General features: G+C 44.6%; 1 protein-coding gene across 4 annotated transcripts in view; it reads right to left on the reverse strand.

Annotated features, from left to right (window-relative positions):
* Positions 1-329: 329 nt before the first annotated feature.
* The window catches only part of mgat4c (mgat4 family member C), an 89,813-nt gene continuing 69,874 nt past the window's right edge, over positions 330-20,268 (reverse strand). For 2 of the 4 annotated variants that reach the window (XM_086029535.1, XM_086029536.1), the window contains exons 5-7: positions 6,167-6,306; positions 5,927-6,074; positions 330-5,008 (exon numbers count right to left, since the gene is read on the reverse strand). In XM_086029535.1, the coding sequence (XP_085885661.1) occupies positions 3,852-5,008; positions 5,927-6,074; positions 6,167-6,295 (1,434 nt within the window). In that variant the 5' untranslated portion in view covers positions 6,296-6,306 and the 3' untranslated portion in view covers positions 330-3,851. Of the gene's footprint in view, positions 5,009-5,926; positions 6,075-6,166; positions 6,307-12,906; positions 12,977-17,499; positions 17,579-20,268 lie in introns of those variants that run through there. The other 2 variants (XM_086029537.1, XM_086029534.1) reach the window with 2 other exon arrangements.

Here is a 20,268-nt window from a genome sequence, read left to right on the forward strand (position 1 = left end):
TGGGGCAGTGTGAATACTTTATTATACAGGTCCGATATATACGGTATAGTTGTAAAGGAATGTCAGTAAATCTGATGTGTGTGTCCCTCATGCAAATCAAAACAAAGAGCCAGAATGTGTCCCCTCCAGTGTTCATTATGGATGCTCTTGAGCAGGAGGGGGGGAAAAAAAAAAAAAGCATATTATGAATATTGAAATGAATAATGTATGTTCTTGGCTGGCGGCTAAACGTTAGTCTCGGGATGCTTCAACCGACTGCAAATGTCACAAACAGATTTTTTGGTTGCGTACAGTTGCGCTTTTATGTCAAAAGTGACTCAAACATGACACTAGGCTTTCGGGGGTTTAATCCGTCTCCTTTTTGCAACACAACATCGTCATACAACATGTGGATAGCATGGCAGTACAAAAATATATGCGTCATCTTACAGTACAGCAGCAACGAGAAGGACAGAAGTAAAGACAAAAAATGATATGATGTCGTCTTCTACAAGAACACGGGCCAGGAAAAGATTTTCACGGCCACTTCATGCACGTGTTACATGCGTCACATGACCAACATTGTGACTCCAGACTGCTACCTAAGCTAACATCAGACTCGGGTCATTTTGCAGGGCAGGGCAGGATTCTATTTTTTTTAATTCAGACCCTGAAGCCAGCCTCACTTAGCAACATTTGGTAGGCATGTTTTCCATGAGTAGACCCACAAAAAATGTTTCAAGAAGCCATGCCCAAAAAACACAGGAATTCTACCATTTGGATTAAAGTGGCCATAAATGGTCTTTTTAAAAAATTGTTTTTTAAATCATTTCCTTCAAAAACAAACAAGCCGCCATTGGTTTGGTCGTGCACTTGACATTTACTAGAAAATTCAGCCCCCAAAGAAAGGACTCAGCAACACATCTGGTTGGCATGTCTATCATGAGTAAACCCACAAAAGTCTCATAGCCATGCCCAAAAAGACACAGAAAAGTTTTCCATTTTGGTTTGAAGCGGCCATTTTAGGGTTATTTCTAGGGGTCCTTCAAAGATGAACTAATTGAAGAGAATTTGTGTGATTGCGACTAAATTTGACATATGTATGCAACACTCATTTGCAAAAGACTTGAGTTTTTGTCTTATTGTGTGGGTGGAGCATGGCGGTGAAATTGGAAGATTCGCCATTGGTTCAAGAGTTCAATCTGTTTTTTGTTTTTTTGTCAAATTCAGCCCTTGGAGCCATTTTCACTTAGTAACATGAAATTTGGCATCATGAGTAGACCCACAAAAAAGTCTCTAGAAGCCCAAAAGAGAGAAAGTCAGCAATTTGGGTTCAAAGTGGCCATTTTAGGGTTTCCAGGGGGTCCTTCAAAGTCACCAACTTTTGTGAAAGTGAGAGCCTTGATACACTTGCCTGAAAAAACAAATTTGCTCAAATTAGCTGCTAATATTATTATATGTCATTACTGATAATTAATGAGAATCATTTACCAGAAGACACTGATTCTTCCCAATATATATATTTTTTTTATAAATCTCTTAGTGTTCATATTTTCATTTTCATCACTTTGACAACATTCCTAGAAAATCACAATGTTCCATGCACCGGTGAGCTGTTTTTGGAACAGGCCCACGGGCTACTCTTGTGCTCCTCGGGGGCTATCTGATTCGATATTATATTAGATAGATGGATGAAACCTAATCAAGATAATTTTTCATTTCATCACTGTGTATGAGAAGTTTGATGTCTCGCTATTGGTTCCGTTGTGTTGCCCAGAATCTTCGAGAAAAAAAAAAATTCAAGCTCTAAAGCCGTTTTCAGTCAGCGACCTGAAATTTGGTAGACATGTCAATCATGAGTGGACACTTGCTATACTTGAAAAGACACTGAAAGTCTGCTATTTTGTTTTGAATTGCCTTTTTTTACAGTCTGTTTTGTCCTAAGAGTGAGCATTTACTGCGGGAAAATTGTGCTGCTGAGCTTATATGAAAAAAAACAAAGAACAGATGGAAAAAAAAAGAAAAAAAAGAGCAGCACTGCTGGCTCATTCTTCACTGAGCAATCTCATCTCCAGTTGAAAAAAAAAAAAAACCTAAAACAAACAATGTTCTCCTGTCAGCCGCTTTGACAAAACACGGAGCAGACGCGGTGACACGAGGGAGCAGAAACGCCTTCAAAGTGAATATCCAAAGTGGCAAGCACCTCAAGATGGCGCTCCTCCTGGTGGCTTAGCGGTGAGGGAGCTCATTAAGGGCCAAACCGGGACAAGGCCTGCCGGGAATCCCACAGCGACACTTTGCCGCCTTGTTATCCATCTTGAAAGGCTGCGAAAGACACAATTACCTAAAGTAATTGGTTCTCAAGGACATCCTGTCGTACTCCACTTCCTAATAACGAACACACCCTGACCCTTTTATTATTAGATGTACACGGAGATACTTAGGTTAAATGTAATACCTTGGAATAAAATTCAAGACCTTGTCAAATCTAATTGAATAACTTTTGATCACTTTTTTGGGGGGGCCTCAACACGCCCAGAAACTCTCACTCAGTCTTGACCCCCGGAACACGAGAAAAATCCGAAAACAAGACGCCTGAGCAGGAAGTTGCCAGTTTGGTATGAAACAGACATTTTATGGGAAAATTCCTCGAAAAAGAGGCCTGCCTATCGAAACAAGATGCATGGAAAAAGTCGAACGGACTCACGCTTGAAATTGAGCATGAAGTCAGCCATGTTGGTTTGAGGCAGCCATTTTGGGGCAAATGCCTTGAAAAAGGGGTCAGGAAAGTTAGAAAAAAAAAAAAAAAAAATGCGCCCGACACCAGTTTCACCGATCAAGAAACTCATTTGGGTAGATGTGATCTGACGTGGTGGACATTGAGGACCCATAATTGAAGCTGAGCAGTAAGTTGACCATTTTGGTTTGAAGCAGCCATTTTGGGATGAATTACATTAAAAAACAACAACAAAAAATCAGTCTTCTGTAAATCGGTAATTGGTAAAAAAAAACCCCAAAAAACATAGCCCCCCCCGACACTGGTTTGGCCCATCGCCAAGAAATTGGACGGGTGTACATTTCTATGATGAGAGGACGCACGAAATAGCCTCAAGGACTCAGGGAATCGGTTGAAATGAGCCCCAGTCGGACGCAGATATCCGAGACTAAGCTTTTTCGCTCATGTCGTCTATTGTGGGCGGGGCATCGATTGTCAAACCAAAACACTTAATGATGCACAACATGATGCTGGATGCTCTTTTCCCGTTTTACAACAGGGGCTGTCACACATTTGTAAAAAAAAAACAAAACAACAACATCAACAACAACAATCTAACATTCAACACCTTCTAACGATATTCAAAACTTTGTAAAGTTCATTTCAATCCCTTTTAATTTACTACCTTGACTAACACTTCCTGTTTTCGCTGATGTCCATCAGTTTCGCCCGGTGTGGCTTTTCGTGAACAATGAACTGACTTAAATCTCGTGTGTCCGACGTTTTTTAAAATGTTTTTACCAGAGGGGGCGCAGCGGAAAGCTCGAAACTGCTAATGTTAGCCTCCGTTTTGAAAGTCAAGCCAACCATTGTAGCGCTTCATAAAACTTACTGCCCGATGACTCGATGAATCAATCCTAATCTTGAAACCACACCGCGATCGCTTTCCGCTCGACGTTACCGTCACGCTAACAACAAACGCAAGGACCAGGAAGAAGATCGGAGAACTGCAGGTATAAAAAAAAAACCAAAAAAAAAAAACCATTCAGCAATCCAAATCAATAAATATGTACAAAACGCTTACGTTGGAGTGGAAATATTTACATGTATAATAGAAATTGTTGCCTACAATGTACCAAGAGTCCGCACGCCCTCCTCATTGGCTGGGCGGGGGTGTCGTCCATAAACTGATACTTCTGATTATGAGCCACTCCTTCTGACTGGCCGTCACTACGATGCGCACGCACTCCACGTCGAAGCTGATCTTGTGGTCCACGTCCCGTACCTCGATGTTGCCGTTCCTAAACTCCCCCAAGGTGATGTACGAGGAACACTGCTTTCCCTTCTTGGTGCCCACCACTTTCTCGCCGACTTCCAGCGCTCCGCGCTGCAGGATGTCGTTCTGCCTATCGTCGGATCCCGTGGCGATCCTGATCCTGCTGACCTTGGCCGACTTGTTGAAGACCACCACGAAGAAGTCCCCGGTGGACGGGGGCTTGCCCCAGAAGTACTCGTCCACGGCGCTGTAGGCCTTGGCGGCGCCGTAGCTCTCGAAGACATCGATGTTGGTGTAGAGGCGAGCCGGCGGGTTGTCGGGGATGTCCACCGCGTCCTCCTCGAAGTCGTCGTCCTTCAGCTTGTTCTCGGCGCCCTTGTAGGACGAGTAGTAGCCCATGTGCTGGAAGAGCGACGGCTTGAAGCGAATCACGTCCTTCTGGGCCAGCAGGCCGCGGAAGTGGATGAGCAGCCAGTCGCACGGCATCTCCTGGTAGAACATGAGCAGGAAGTGCGCCAGGCGCGGCAGATCCCGCGCGTGGTACAGCTTGCCGATGTAGCCCAGCTTGGAGAACTCCAGCATCACCCAGTAGGATCCCTCCCGGGACGCGATCACCTTCTTGAGCGCCGTCAGGAAGTTACGGGAGCAGCGCACGTCGTCCTCCAGCATCACGTAGAAGTCGGAGAGGTTGGCGCAGAAGTTGAGCAGGAAGGCGTAGTCCACGTTCTGCTTGGAGCGGAAGCGCACCCGGTCCTCGGGGTCGTTGTAATTCCTCTTCAGGCCGTCCAGGGACGGGTAGTACTCCTCGGGAGCTTGGATCACCAGCAGCCGGCCGGCGATGATATGGTGCGAGAACTTGCGGCTCATTTCCTGCAGCAGGTTCTCGCACCACAGCGAGTCGAAGTCGGCCAGGTGGACCACCACCACGATCTCCTTCAGCTCTTCGTAGCTGGACTGGTCGAAGATGGACTTGATGGTCTCCAGGAGGTAGTTGCCGCGCCTCCTCTTCACTGACGACAGACCGATGGTGAGATACTCTGATGACGACAGGGAGCAAATTATACTAATCGTGTTTTGTGGGGATTCCGGAACATCTGGTCCTACATGGTGCTATTTGTGTTACTTTTTTACCCAATTATAGACAGGACGAGTGAACTCTGCCTGCCGGTCAAGTACGCTGACAACGACACAGAACAAAATCCTAATGATGATGGTTTGATGGGGTTTTTTTTTGGGGGGGGGGAAGATTTCTGAAGAGCAAGACTTGACAGTAAGGCAAATCTGGGCCTACGCTGGACGACGGGTGGACGGACAACATGTGCCAATCATTGTTTTGTGACGACGTATGAAGAGCTAGACCTGGCGTCTTCAATCCTGTTCCTCAAGCCTGCAACATACCCGATTCAAATGATCAGGATCGTTAAATAGCTTTTTTATCCAGCTTCTGTAGACCTTTCTGATTATCTGATCAGTTGAATCAGGTGTGTTGCAGCAGGGGGAGATGGATAACAGGCAAGGCGCCGGCCTTCGAGGAACAGGATTGAAAACCCCTGAGTTGGATAGATAAATAAACAATTTTACAAACAATTTATTGTGGGGGGGAAAAAAAAAAATCGGTATTTTAAAAGGGGAAGTCAACCCAAACGACGGACCTGTTTTCGGAAGCTGGGCCTTGATTGGTCGTTACCTGAGCCCTGGGTGGTTGTGATGTCATTTTCAGTTGACAGAAATGACAAAATGGCCGCCCCCTGAGATGGCTAAAAAGGGCTTAACTCATATTCCACAAACGCAAAATTCATCAGAATGCCGTATTTGAACTAGTGGGCCTGCTGCGATTGTATTCTTGAAAAAAAAATATGTTTGGGTTGATTCCCCTTCTTTAATGATACTTTGCTTAAAATCCTGATGTCAAAACTATTAAAAAAAACCAAAAAACCCAAAACATTTGGACGTACTCTTGCGGTTGAGCGGCGTCCCCGCCAGATAGCGGTACGTGACGTTGATGGATCCAGAAAAGTTACTGAGGTCTCGGAAGGTGTGCACGTATCGCTCTGCGCTCGGGGGGTGGGCCGACGTTTCCCTGAGCTGCCTCTTATCTTCTTCCTGGAAGACAAGGTGGAGCATTGGATGCTATTAAACACCCGGATACACACGCGCGCGCACACACACCCGCACAGCGTATTGGAATTACTAACCAGCACATATCCGTCTTCAATGTAAAGGTTGAGGAAGAGGAGGAATGCAACGAGGAAGCCGAGGAAGGGGATGGCCGAGCGCTTCCTCAGGCACCTCATCTTGTCCAGCGACTTCCACAGCAGCCTCATGGCCAGTTGCCCTGCAGTGCAAAGGTCGCGACAAACATTGGTCACACACGCAACTTTTCCATCCCCACCCGCGGAACATTCCCACGGCAGCCGGCGACACGCTTTCGGCCCTCGAGGGGTTCGCCATCCTGCCTGTTTTCCACGTTTCCCTCCCCCGGCACACCCGATTCGAACGGTCGGCTCATCAGCCAGCTCCGCCGTTCCCGATCATTTGAATCAGGTGTGCTGGAGGAGGGAAATATGGAAAACAGGCAAGGATGGCGGCCCTCGAGGACCGGGGTTTGAGATGATCAGGAATGTCTTGTAATATTTATCGCATGAATTGAGTAATTTCAACTCTTAAAATAGGGACATTAGAATTGATTAATTCTTTTTCAAAATCGAAAAATTCACTCATTCAATTAGCACACTTGGTTGGTTGGTTGAGTGTTGTTTAGTTTTATTGATTTCCTCTCTTGGTGAGTTAATTTGATGGTTTGTTTCCGTGCTTGTCGGCTGGTTAATTCGCTTTTGGTTGGTTGGTGAGTTACGGTGTTTTTTTTTTGTTTTTTTGGGGGGGGGCTCGTCACTTAACTTTAAACATTCCCAGAATTTTGTAACACAGCACGTCGATTTTTAACAAATAGATTTTAATTTTCAGAGCAGTTAAGTGAAATCGGACAACTTCCTGTTTCGCATTCAGCAACAACCTCCCTGATTGTCACAATCCTAACGTCCGCTGAATAACGATGGGAAACAAAACGACACAACACGAGGTGGATGCGGCCTATGAGGCTTATGCGCATAACCGCTGTAGCGTTCCGGCGATGATGCCCAGGTGTTGCCGTGGCAACCATCTTCTTTCCTCCAACCCAGAAACTCATCTTACTGACAAGACTGCACGTCCCTCTTATATTCCTGGGACGGGGGGGGGATAGCTATAAATTCCCAGGATGCATTAACCATGTGTGTGTGTGCGTGTGTGTGTGTGTGTGTGTTCATTCTTGTGGCAGCAATTCACCCTGCCAAATGGACTAAAGTGTCTTTTAATGGCGGCGAGTCGACCCAGTGGCGGTCACACTGGCTGAGATGTCAGTGCCGCCGTTTTCTCAGGACGCTGCACACTTCCAGCAGCAGGTAGCAAAGCGTGTGTGTGTGTGCGTGCGCGCGCGCGCGTGTGTGTGTGTGTATAACCCAGTGTCAAGTGGAGCACATAAGCCACAGCGTTGCCTCTCAGCTGGCTCATTCACAGCCATTTCCTCACTCTATAGTCCGTCCATTGAATGTGAGGTGAAAGCTTTCCTTTTAGTTGCACGGTTGGTTGATTAGTTTTTCATTAGTTCCTCGGTTGCTTTATTAGTAAGGAAGTCGGTCGGTCGGCCGGTCACTTAGTTAGTTGGTTCCTTTCTTTGCTCATTTGTTAGTCGGTCATTCAGCTGGTTAGTTACAGTAGTTGTTTTTTTAGGGGGGTTGTTTGATTTTTTTTTTTTTTTGGTAAGTTGGTTTGTCTCCTGGTCGTTCAGTCGGTTGTAAGTTAGTTGGTTAGTTAGTTAGTTTGTGTGTTAAAAGGCTGCCGCGGAAGTTAGCTATGTACCTTATTGTTCTACGTTTGTATGTCAAAGCGAGAATTTGACTGATTTCGAACGGTAGACGACTCGCGGTCAAACGTCAGATAGCTTATCGCGAGCTTTCCTCCTCGGTGCATTATATTACCTCAAGCTTGTTCGGTGTATTACTTTTGAAAGCTATACAAGCACATTTTTGTCAGCTTTCTACCAGCCGTGGAGAGTTTTTTTCCGTGCTGTTGAACAGAGATGGCCTTGTGTTGCCCGTCTTGTTTTCGACTTTCTATTACCTCACTGAAATAAATAGAAAATACCCTTGCAAGCTGCCGTTGAATGCGTTGTCACATCGTGTTACAGCATCACACACACACACACACACATGCGCGCACACGCACACACAGACGCAGAATATAAAAAGGTGATCCGTGACGAAGGCGAAGGACAATCACAGCCTGGGGCTCGTCACCAAAATGACAACAACCACAAAATGGTCTCTCATTGGCTGCGTCTCTGTGGGAGACACCTTGATTCGTAGTCTAGAGCATTCAAGCACAGCGACGCGGTGCGATGCATTCAGGGACACGCGGTAAAAGATTATTGACAGAAATCTCAACTAAAAAACTATAAAATAAAGCAATTTGCCCTTTTGGCCCTTTGCTGGTTGTTACTTTGGTTGGTTACTTAAAGCGGAAGTCGACCCAAACATATTTTTTTCGAGAATATGTTCCCAGCAGGCCCACTGGTTGAAACACGGCATTCTGATTAATTTTGCATTTGTGGGATATGAGTTAAGCAGCGAAATGCACTCGTTTTTAGCCGTCTCTGTGGGCGGCCATTTTGTTCTTCTGTTGACTGAAAATGACATCACAACTGCTCACAACGACCAACCACTGCTCGGATTCAGAAAACAGGTCAGCCGTGATTGGTCCTTGTGAGCAGTTGTGATGCCATTTTCAGTCGACGGAAGACAAAATGGCCGCCCCCGGCGATGGCGCAAAATTTTGGAACGCAAAATTAATCAGAATGCCGTGTTTCAGCTAGTGGGCCTGCTGGGAACATATTCTTGAAAAAAATATGTTTGGGTTGATAGTTAGTTACTTGGTTGCTTAGTTACGGGTTTAGCTGGCTCTTTGGTTAGTCAGTTAACCATTTAGTTGTTTCTGTAGTTGGTTGGTTGTTTAATTATTTAGTTCCTTAGTTGTTTCTGTTTCATAGTTGTTCTCTTCAATGATTTGTTCGTCTGTGCATTAGTGGGTGGATACAATTTGTTGGTTGGTTACTTCGATTCCCTGAATGGTTCATTATTTAGTTAACTGGTCTGTCGGCTGGTTTCCTAAATACTTAGTTCCTTGGTTGTTTGGTTCTTTTTTGTTTGTTTGTGAAAAACAAATAACGACTTTATTTTTGGGGGATTGAACTTTACAATGAGACCTTTTGAGCTGCCGCTTAGGAGTCTTACTAAAGACAAGGCCCGGAATTAAACATCCGCATTAAACACTTGAAAGTCAAAGTAAAGCCGTTTGACATTTTGCGAGTGGCAAGTTGTCCAGTGGGAACGCTTTGAACTGAAGCCGAGTCACTTTGGAAATCAAAAAGTCTCTCCAACACTTTTCCGATTACATCATGTTTACGTTTCGATTCGGGCAATTTGGAAAAGCTTTATTTGGCGCGTCGGGAGGAAACGGGACAGGCGTTAATACAAACGGCCGGCAACGGCGACGGCAATTCTCTCGCATTTCATCTTATCTGTTTTCCATTATTTCCCCCCGGGCCTCCTGCACCTCGCAGATACCCGCTTCCGGCGCCAATAATCAATTAAGCGGGCAGATTTGCTGGGCTTCAGCAGTCGCTTTGTGTCAGCACGTCAGCTTTCCATGGATTTCTCCTCCTAGATGAGAGACGCCAGCGCTTCGTATTGATAAGAGGAACGCGGCGCAGGCAGGGGAGGAATAATCAGCGCCTTTCATTACCGAACGGCTGTTTGGTTAATCATTGAAATTGGTCAAAGAGTCGAGCTTCTTACAGGCCGACGCACAAAAGAAGGAAGTCTCCTAACATCGTGCAATGCTAATTAGCAGCCAGCGTACACCTAATCTAATCAGGGTCTTCAATAACTCAATGGTAGCCCTAGTATTTTACAGTCAGGTCTAGCATGGGACTAGTCTGGGGTTTAGCCTAGTTCAAGTCTATGTCGAATATTGTTGAAGTCTACGTCTCGTGTTGTCCGATTCTAGTTTCAGTCTGAATCTAGGATGGATCCAGTCTGGCCTGGTTTAGTTCAAGCCGAGGCCTTGAATGGTTCTAAAATAGTTCAAGGGTAGGTCTAATATTGGCAAGTCTAGGTCCACTCTGGCTCTAGTTTGGTCTAGTCTAGCTCAAGTCTAGATCTTATCTAGTCTCACTCTACTACTATGATTGTCCCTTCTGGATCTAGTATGGGTCTAGTCTAGGTCTCGTCCCATTCCAGTCCGGGTTTAGCACAAGATAGCACTATTATTGTATTGTCCTATAGTCCGGTTCTAATTACGGTCTACAATGAGTCTATTATTGGTCTAGTCTGGGAGTGGTCTTGTTCAAGTCGAGGTCGAGCATTGTTCAAGTCTAAGCCCGGCCTGAGAGTAGTCTAGTACCATTTAATGTAACATATTTTAAAAACAACTGCACATTGGCTTTTTAGAGCACCTTATTAAGAAACTGGGGATGAACAGGATAACTTCATGTCCAAATAATGTTGTCAAATTAAACCCAAATTGCACAAAATACAGCCACAGAATTTCGCTTAAATCTCGGTGCTGATCTCGCCTTTTAGGAAAGTCCCGTACGCAAAATAAGAACGTTTCTCACGGATATCTGTCAAAATAATGTGATTTTACTGAAATTACATCATTTCCTACATTTTACAAGTCCTCCCTGGGAGTTTTCTGCAAACCAACAAACAAGAATAAGTCTCGGTTATCCTGAGCTGAGTATTTCTTTCTTTTTTTCCCCCTAGCAGCTCATCCCGTCCCGTGTGCAGCGCAGCATCCAGGCGGCATCACCAAGGACCTGAACAGATGTACGTACCCCTCCAAGCCCCCCCGCCGCATCACACATCCTCCCCCGCCTTTGCCTCCCTGTCACTGCTGTCAGAAGCGTGAGCAAGTGGAGCTTTAATGTAAGGAAGTGGAGCTTGTCCCCGAGGACGCCAGCCACCAGCCCATCGCGTCCGTCGTCCTTCAGGGAGGAAACGAGGCGCCATGTCCACTGGACCAGGACCTAGTTTGCCAACGTGCGCATGTATAATATAACACAATCAAGTATTGATTTTTCATTTTGTTATGGTAACCCCTACTGTAAATTCATTTTAACGTCACAATGGAATTATTCTCCCCCTAGCATAATAAAATGGCATGGTCCTGTCAACTGATTTCATCCCCAGTAAACCAGGAAGTAGCTTGCCACTAGTATGGGTCTAGGTCAGGGGTGGGCTCATCCAATTCTAGTCTTTGTCCACCCTTAGTCTAGTCTACGACTAGTCCAGGTCTAGTATGGCGTTAGTCTAGGACCATACCGGGTCCAGCGAGGTGTTAAATGAAGTATTAGCATGGCATTCGTTTTGGTCTTGTATGATTCGAGTCCGGGACTACCTTTAGGTTCAGTCTTCTTCTAGCCATGTCAACTCGTGACCCAATGTAGTACTAGTACTGGTCAAAATCTAGTACGGCACGAGGCAAGGACCAATCTGGTTCCAGTCCAGATCTAGTCTGGTCATAGTCTACGTAGGTGAAGTATGTTTCTAGTCCTGAAGCCGTCCTGAACTAGTATGGCCCTTAGACCAGTCTAGATCAACAATAGATCCGGTCCAGACCTAATACAGGTCTAATATGGTACTAGTCTAGTTCGTCTAGGACTAGTGTTGGCCACAAATGTATCTGTTTACTCTGGAAACAGTACAAAGAAACAACAACAAACATTATTCTCAATAACTCAGCTAACATATTACTTTTTTTTCTAAAAAAGAAAATTGTAAAATGTATCATGAAATTAAACTGTTGGGCCTCTGTTTTGTGTTGCGATTGGTTAGCCTGCGCTTGGAGCTGTGGACCTTAACAAAAAGGTCCATTAAGAGTTGCTCTGTTGGCCTTGTAAAGGACAGCGTAAGAGAATGCAGTAAAACTCGACAATGGATCTTTTCTCCAGTTTCTTGAGAAAAAAAAAAAAAGCTCTTTAAAAGCACTTTAGAGAGTCAAGGTCACGTCCTGGTCAAAAGGAAAAAAAAAATGACTGCAGGCGGCAGGCAACATGACAAAGCTTTATCTCCTGCCTACACGCCTGGAGAGGGATGGCGGCCGGCTGGATTTTCACCAGGAAATGAAAGCTGAAAGACACAAATGAGACGGCACACTGACACCCCCGGGGGGGCGGTGGAGGTGGACACGCCAGTGAGCTCCTACGGGTGACGATAGCCATAGAGACGGAAATTGGAACGACATGAGAGTGGTATGTGCGTTTCTTGCCTGTCAAGCAATGGCAACAAAAGAGTAGAAAATGCATTGGTTGATTAGCTATGTCAAGTTCTCATGCCGTTTACGTTTTACCTTCTCTTTGCCACCAAAAACCAATACTAGCGATGCCATATGATGCTAACCATAGAACAAGAAGTCAAAGTTTGCATGACATGGGAAAGCGGGACGTACAGTATGACTCTGTCCTGGCTGTTTGGTACAAAAAGGGGAAGTTAGCATTAAGTTAGCAAAGTAAACCTTTTATGCTAATCACAGGACACATCGACAAATAAAGGACTGGTCGCCCATGTGAGGATGACGAGAACATGCCAACTCCAAACAGGAAGGCCGCAGCCCAGATTCGAACCCGGAATCTGAGAACCGTGAGTTAAAAGTGGTCCCCACGATTTTGCTCCTGCTCAGTACAACATGGCTAAAATATCAATAAAAGCCACCGACCACATTGACCACTGACCGCAATTAAACCGACTTCATTCGAAATAAAACCCATGAGGGCAATGCCAATACGGGCCTCGAACCCACAACCCTGACGTGAACAGAGCAGAGATGGCATGTACTCTACCTTCAACAAGAAGAAGAAGAAGAGGAAGAGGAAGCGGCGTAGTGGAGCAGGGAGCAGACACTCGGCTGCTTTTTCCCGGACGCTGCTGGACTGGCGGCACAATATCCCGTACATCGGCGCATGAATGTTTGATGAGGTGCGTCGGCCGGCCAGTGGCTACAAGACACTTAGTGGACATCCAATAGACCTGACGGGGCAGACCTCTCCGTGTACCCCCCACCCCCACCCTCTCGCCACCATGCCACCTCCTCCCCCTCCTCCCTCCCTTGGGTATCAAACAAACATGTTGTCAGATTTAGCTCGCCTGTAGCTTAAAGCTAATTTAACCATGTAGTGGTTGCGGGTCATTCACTGACTTGACCGAACCGAGGACCAGGCCACTATTAGGTCTTAGGTACGGGTGGAACAAATAAGCCACATAGCTGTCCCCACAACAAGGCGTTTGTTGGGGTGTGAGGGACATCGGATGGAAAAAAAAAAAAAAAAAAAGTTACATTACCATCTACACAAAAAGGCTTTTATGAGGTGGGGGGAGCTTCAAACATGGACACAGGTCATCACGTAACGGTTTTGGGCCGTTCTTTTATGCAACTGAAGAGAGGAGCAAGTCTATAAGGTCTGTGGCGCAATGGATGGAAAGAAATTTGAAAGACTTAGGGGGAGGCCTTTAAACGTGAACGCATGTCAACATGTAATGGTTACGGTTTTCATACTCAAGTAAATTGAGCTCTAGGTCTCAATTAGGTCTGAGGGAGATGTGGTAGAACAAATAAGTCACAGGTGGACACATCAGAGACTGCTGGAATGCTAACCATCATTCCGGATGTTGTCAGAGTGCGTTTATTAGGTGCCAGGCCTTCAATATTGGATTCCGCACGATATTGTGGAGGAATCTCACGTTAAAGTCCAGGCTTGATCCCGTGTCTACCTAAGGTCTTATTGTGGTGACAGCAGGTCCACTAGTTGAAACAAGGCATTCTGATAATTATTGCGTTTGTGTAATAAGAGTTAATCCACCCGTTTTTAGCCATCTCGGGGGGGCGGCCATTTTGTCACTTCTGTCGACTGAAAATGCCATCACATTTGATCCGGGCTCAGGTCACAGCTCACCTGTTTTCTGAAGCTGAGCCGTGATTGGTCGTTACCTGAGCCCTGAGCAGTTGTGACGTCATTTTCAGTCGACAGAAGTGACAAAATGGCCCGCCCCCCCAAAGATGGCTAAAACCGGGTGGCTTTTGCCGCTTAAATCATATCCCACAAACGCAATAGTAATCAAAATGCCGTGTTCCGACTAATGGGCCCGCATAGAACATATTCTTGCAAAAAATATATTTGGGTTGACTTCCCCTTTTAGGACGCTTTGTGCTCTAGTAAAGTTTGACATGTGATCACTCCACAATGTTGTGCGCATCTACGTACGTTTACAAACCTCCTATTAAAGGTTTGCTCCTGACATTTATTAGAGGGGAAGGCCTTTAAACATGGACACACAGTTTGGAGCGACTACATCTGAGTTTACTGGAACATTCAATGCGGAGACTCCAGAATAAGGCGTTTACTAAAGGGTCCTTTAAAATTGTGGAGCGGTACATGTCAGAATTTACTGTACACTAATCATCATGAAAGGTGCTGTATCCATAATAGTTTTTTTTAAAAGGTGGGAGGCTTTTAAACATGAACGCGCGCAATGCTGAGGAGGGACCACATGTGGAATACTAATTGTTGTGAAAGAGAGTGTCTTGATGCACACAAGACTGGAAACTACACACGGCGATGACGTCATGACCATTATCACTATACTCAAATGAACTCCCTTAGCCAGCGCGTCGCACCCTGCAAGACTTGTTATTATCACCTTGCGTTTGGAGGCACGGCACAAATTTATAGGAGGCTCCGGCCCGGCAGCGACATGATTACACCTTAATTAACAGGAGGTTGTTCATGCTCGCTGACATTCACACTTAAAACCTCCGCACCAAGAACAACACTCGGCCAGATGAACGCTCGCTGCGATTCGCCTCGCGTAAATTCAATAATAACTTTTTTAAACACCCAACATCCGTTAACAAAGAGTTCGAAAAAGAACTGTAGCTGCCGTATTTCCTCTGTAGTGCATCTTTATTTACTCAGTTGGAGGGAAGGCCTGAAAACTTGACTACAGATAGGACCAGTGTGTTTATTGGGTGTGAGGCCTTTAGCAAGCTGCTGTATTTCCTTGATAGTGCACATTTATTTACTGAACTACTGTAGGGAGTCAAGTGTCTATGAGGGGTAGGGCATTAAGGCAATTAGCTAAATAAAGCAACCATATTCAACCCTTTCATGCATAGTGGTCATTACAGCGGACAGCTATTTAAAAGTTGCTTTCGCCTATATTAATTCATCTGAATTTAAACAAATATTTTGAACCCTTTCATGCATTAATTATGATTTAATGTTATTATTTAAAATATAAATATATTTTTTTAAATAGCTGTCCACTGTAGTGACCACTTTGCATGAAAGGGTTAATCTAAGGTGGGCATTTACTTACTCAAATAGAGAGCGGACCAATAGCATATTTTGGGGAAAGAATTTGAGGCAAGCTACATTGTTATTATTCCTCCTCGCTAAAACAAGCAACAGCACAAACTACATGTTTGAAGAATTGTAGAATAAATTCAAAAAGTCCTGCGCTCGCAAAAACTGGTTCGATCAAGTCGACGGGAAAGCAAGAGAGAAAGGGCACAAGAGTTGTGGGCCACTCAGTGGAGACTTTCTGCCGCCTCGGAGAAATAAATTAGACTAAAGGGCAGACTTGAAGAATGCATTGAAAAACTAAATGTCCTTTTCACAGTTTAATGCCCAATAGATGATAGCCAAAGGCTAACGCTATACATCGCAGTGACAAGCACTGCTTCATCATGAATAGCACAGGGCTACCTTTAAGGCTTTAAATGCCACACTTAGACCAGACAAATGTCTGGACCAGCTTTTTGTGAGCAAAGGACTTTGAATCCAATATAAAGTCTTTATTTATTTATGTATTTATTTATTTTAATACAAAGTTTCTGAGCTGTCGTTTGTGCCCGTTACTGGTTTTAGGCGAAAGTTATGAGCCCTGGGTTCAAAGCAAACACGGTGAAACGACATTTCGCTGCTATGCTGCACACAAATGAAATAAGTTGCCAACAGAAGTGAAGCCAGCCCCAAGTATAAAAGCTGTGAAATCCGTGTTAAAAACAAATTATAGTGGTGGCGTGAAAAATGAACGCTGCAGCGGGGGAAACAGAGCACAGTGGTTTTTTTTTGTTTTTTTCCCCGCATTCGTATGTCAGCCGGTGAGGAACAACACAAGGCTGAACTGCCATTGTCACTGTTCCTTTCACGAAGTGCTGTTGACCGTCCATGCCGAAACTGAAGCAAGGTGAGAAAATATTCCGGGAGATGCTGTGTGAAAGGACGCCGGATGACATCAGCGCGTTCTCCTGGAACATTCCGCTCGGAGAGTCACGCAGGCGGGAAGTGAGCCTCTTAGAGCTGTTACGGCGCAGATTTGCTCGTCTTTTCTCGCGGGGGCCTTGAATGCGGGGAAAAGAGGCTTAGCGTTTTGACACTCTCCGCGACGCCACAATGATGGCCCGATGCCCAACAATGACTCACGGCGCGGAAAATTGGCGGAACCGAGGCCGTCATTAGCCGGCAAATCCCGTCGGATCGCATGGAACGCCAACAATGGAGGACCGTGTCGGGACATTCATTGAAGGATGCGCCTGTCACGTCCAATGTGTGACACTTAAAGTCACTTGCCGTCATTTTGTAAAGGGCTAATATAACCTATTAGCTTGCGTGTTTAAACATTTGGGCCTGGCAAAGTCAATCAATTGCATCTTGTACTGACTCACTGTTTAAATTCTATGCGAGGTCTTACAGGAAAGAGGGCGAATGTGGTTACTACATATTATATTATTAACTTCAGTACGAGGTGGAAAAAGTATGGCCAGCAGGCTTGGGTTATTAGCATCGTAGGTGTCTTCAAACTTGTAATCAGTCATCATGGCGTATTTAAAGGGTGACATGTAATTATTGGGCTGTGTCGTGACATGGTGTGTACCACACTCAATGTGGACTAGATGAAGTGGAAGGAGAGAGTTTTCTCAGGAGATTAGAAAGAAAATTATAGACAAGCACAAGGTAAAGGCTATGAAATAATCATCGGCAAGTAGCTTCATGTTCCCGTGTCAATAGTTGCACATAATATTCCCGAAGTTTAAAGGCCCTGATACACCAAAACGACGTTCATCAACAGTGACAGACGCTTAACCCCCTGTGGCGCCCGGCCGGCTGTCGTCACGTCACGCTGGCAAAACACACCGCAATGACAGACAGCGACGCTGACCATTAAAGTACCTTCTGCGCATGTATAAGATGTAATACCCTTCCATGCCATCGGCGGCGGTAGTCACCATTTCCCATGGTTAGAAAAATCCAACCGGAAAGCTGTTGGCCGTTTATAAGAACGTAAACAATGCATTCGGCTATATTCTTCGCTCACGCGAGGTCCCCCGCAAAGTAAACCATCACGTTCTTGACACGGTATTGTGAAATACTTACATTGTCAACCCTCGCTCTTGTACTTGTAAGAAGAGTAAAGCAGCGGAGGCGTGCTCACTGTTTTTCCGCCTTTGTCACTTCACGTAGGTGGTCCGCGCGCTGATTTGCTAGCTAACAGCCAATCAGAGTGACCAAATGTCACGACCGGCGACGGCGATTCAACAAACGTAAACGCCCCCAAGACGCATACAGACGGGTTACGACACTACGACGGTGGCCACTACACTAATCAGACAGCGCTTAAAGACGCAACGACGCTTCAGGACCTCCGACGTCGGTCTGATCTATCAGGGCCTTAAGATCCACGGCACTGTAGCAAACCTCACTGGACGTTGCCGCGAGAGGAAAATTGATGACAAATGGAAGAGATCCACGAATGGTAACCAAGAACCCAGAACAACCTCCAAAGAAATTAGAGGTGAACTCCAAAGTCAAGATACGCAAGTGTCAGAAAATGCACCATTTGTTTTTGAGCCAGAGTGGACTTCACCACCGTTGAAGTGAACGACAAAAAGAAAAAAAAGAGAGACAAGCCACAGGACTTCTGGGAGAATGTCATATAAACAGACGAGAGAAAAGTGGAAGTTTTTGACAAGGCACATCAGCTTTAAGTTCACATTTTTTGTTCGGGCCTTTTCACGAGTTTGTTTGTTTTTTTTGTTTATTTATTTCATAATTCGTTTAAACCACAATTCAAAAGCAATGCAGCAGAGATGGCCTTCTCCATGCTTTAATTCATCCTACTGAGCATTAACATTATCAAGTGATGAGCCCTGGGACATTTGTTGCATTAATATAACCTTCCCCCCCCTAAAATTGGTTGTGAAAATGTTTATTTCTATTATCAGTTTCCAATTGAACAAGTTTAATTAATTAACAGAAAAGTTTCACTTTTCACTTCACTTTTATTTTGTGTTCATTCCTATACAGTGACTTGTCTTAAGACTTGTATGACAGTTTACAATATTAAAAAGTGACTTTTAAAAGTCATCTGTATCCTTCTGTCAGCATCTTTAAAGGGTGAGTGAGTAGTTTTACTTGGTTTTAGTCTAATTATACAGCGATTAACTTGTCTTTCCGTGGGAAAGCAATTTGTTTGACTCGATGTATTTTTGCACGCAACACAGATGCTCTCAACTCAAGGTGACTTTTCCTTGAAAATGTTTAATGAAAAAATGGTAAAAACAACATTCTAGGAGCATCCGGGAGTTACGCTAAGCTCTTCTCCCTCGCATCAAACATTGATGAGCTATTTTTATTTTAATTTCCGCCCGCCGGCGCGTGTCGTGCCGCAATCGGAGCGTCCATGTTTACAAAACGCGAGCTTGTTGGACATACCTGCTTATTAAAATGTGTCTCATTAGAAGCACTGAGTAGCTATTTTGCATTCATTGTTGTTGTTTTTTTTGTAAGCAGCCCTTTGTCCTTATTACCATTCCTACTTGCAAATGGTTGATTAAAAAAAAAAAAAAAAAAAAAGGGGGGTCATGAATATTCATTTTACAGTCCACTTGGAAATGGTTGTGGAAATGAGCCAAAGGTGGAGTTGAGTCGCTGTGACGACCGCTGATGAATAATAAACAAAAGCTTGTGTGTTTGCTATAAACAAGGCACCACAGCCATCATTGAATTATTATGTTTCATACATATTTACAAAATAAGCAGGACCTTCCAGTCCGACCATAATCATTTTTCCCATGAGTGGCCATTGTAAATTTGTATTAACTGCACAGGAAATGTTTTCTGACCACTTCGCCCTGCGCCAGTCGCAGAAGATCAAACTCTTTTGAACAAAGCTGGTTGCATCAAGGACATGGGAATACATTAGGAACAAAAGCAGGAGTAACAACCTATCAAAGTAAAACCAGTAACAGCACGGGCGACAATTTGAACAAGTATAAGTTGGGCCAAAACAGTCATCAGTTCACAAAAAAGCTGGTTTGTTCTCTCAAGCTAACAAAACGGAGGTAAAAACGTGCCAAAGTAAAAGAATTAAAATGACAAATTGCATCCCCAAGTCTAGATATAATGCGTAAAGACACCTAAATCAAAGCTTTTTGCTCACAAAAAGCTGGTCCTGCCAAGCCAACGACAATGAGAGTAAAGTAGAAACCTTCCAATTAAAAATGACACCTCCAAAGATTTGTAAAACCATATCCAAATTGGTCATTTGTTCTCAAAAAGCAGCAATTAGCCACCTCCCAAATCAAAACTGTAAAACGACATCTTTCACAATATACCAAAATAGATCCAGATCAAAGTCCTTTTGTACAAAAAGATCTGCTCAATACCACCGGTTCCATTTGGGAGTCGTACCAAACCAACTACGATGCCATGGAAAAACACAAAAAAACCTTTTGATCAACCATTCATTCACCCAAGAAAAAGGTCTTGTCAAGGCAATGCGAATAGAACCAGTCAAAAATGTATTTTCTTGTCTTCCCGTTTCATCTGGCCTTGGGTGAACGAGAGAAAGAGAAAGAGAGAGAGAGAGAAAGAGGCTGTAACTGGGCCCAAATGAAGACTTTTTTTCCGGATAGTTTCCTGTATGTCTGCAGTAGATCGAGATGGAGAGAGGGTTGAAAAGGGGGGGAAAAAAAGAAAGGAGAAAAAAAAAGCCAGTGCTCGTCTATCTTGTAAGAATCCAGTAAAAGCCGGTGTGCATTATTAATGGCAGCAGAGTGGAGGAGAGGTGCACGCTTTCCAAATCCTCAGGCAATCAAAATGGACAACACAGCAAAAACACACAACGAACAACACACCGAGAAA

This window comes from Filicampus tigris, chromosome 4 (genome assembly GCF_054856515.1).
Source record: "Filicampus tigris isolate MCC_2025a chromosome 4, RoL_Ftig_1.0, whole genome shotgun sequence".
NCBI classification, from domain to species: Eukaryota; Metazoa; Chordata; class Actinopteri; order Syngnathiformes; family Syngnathidae; genus Filicampus; species Filicampus tigris.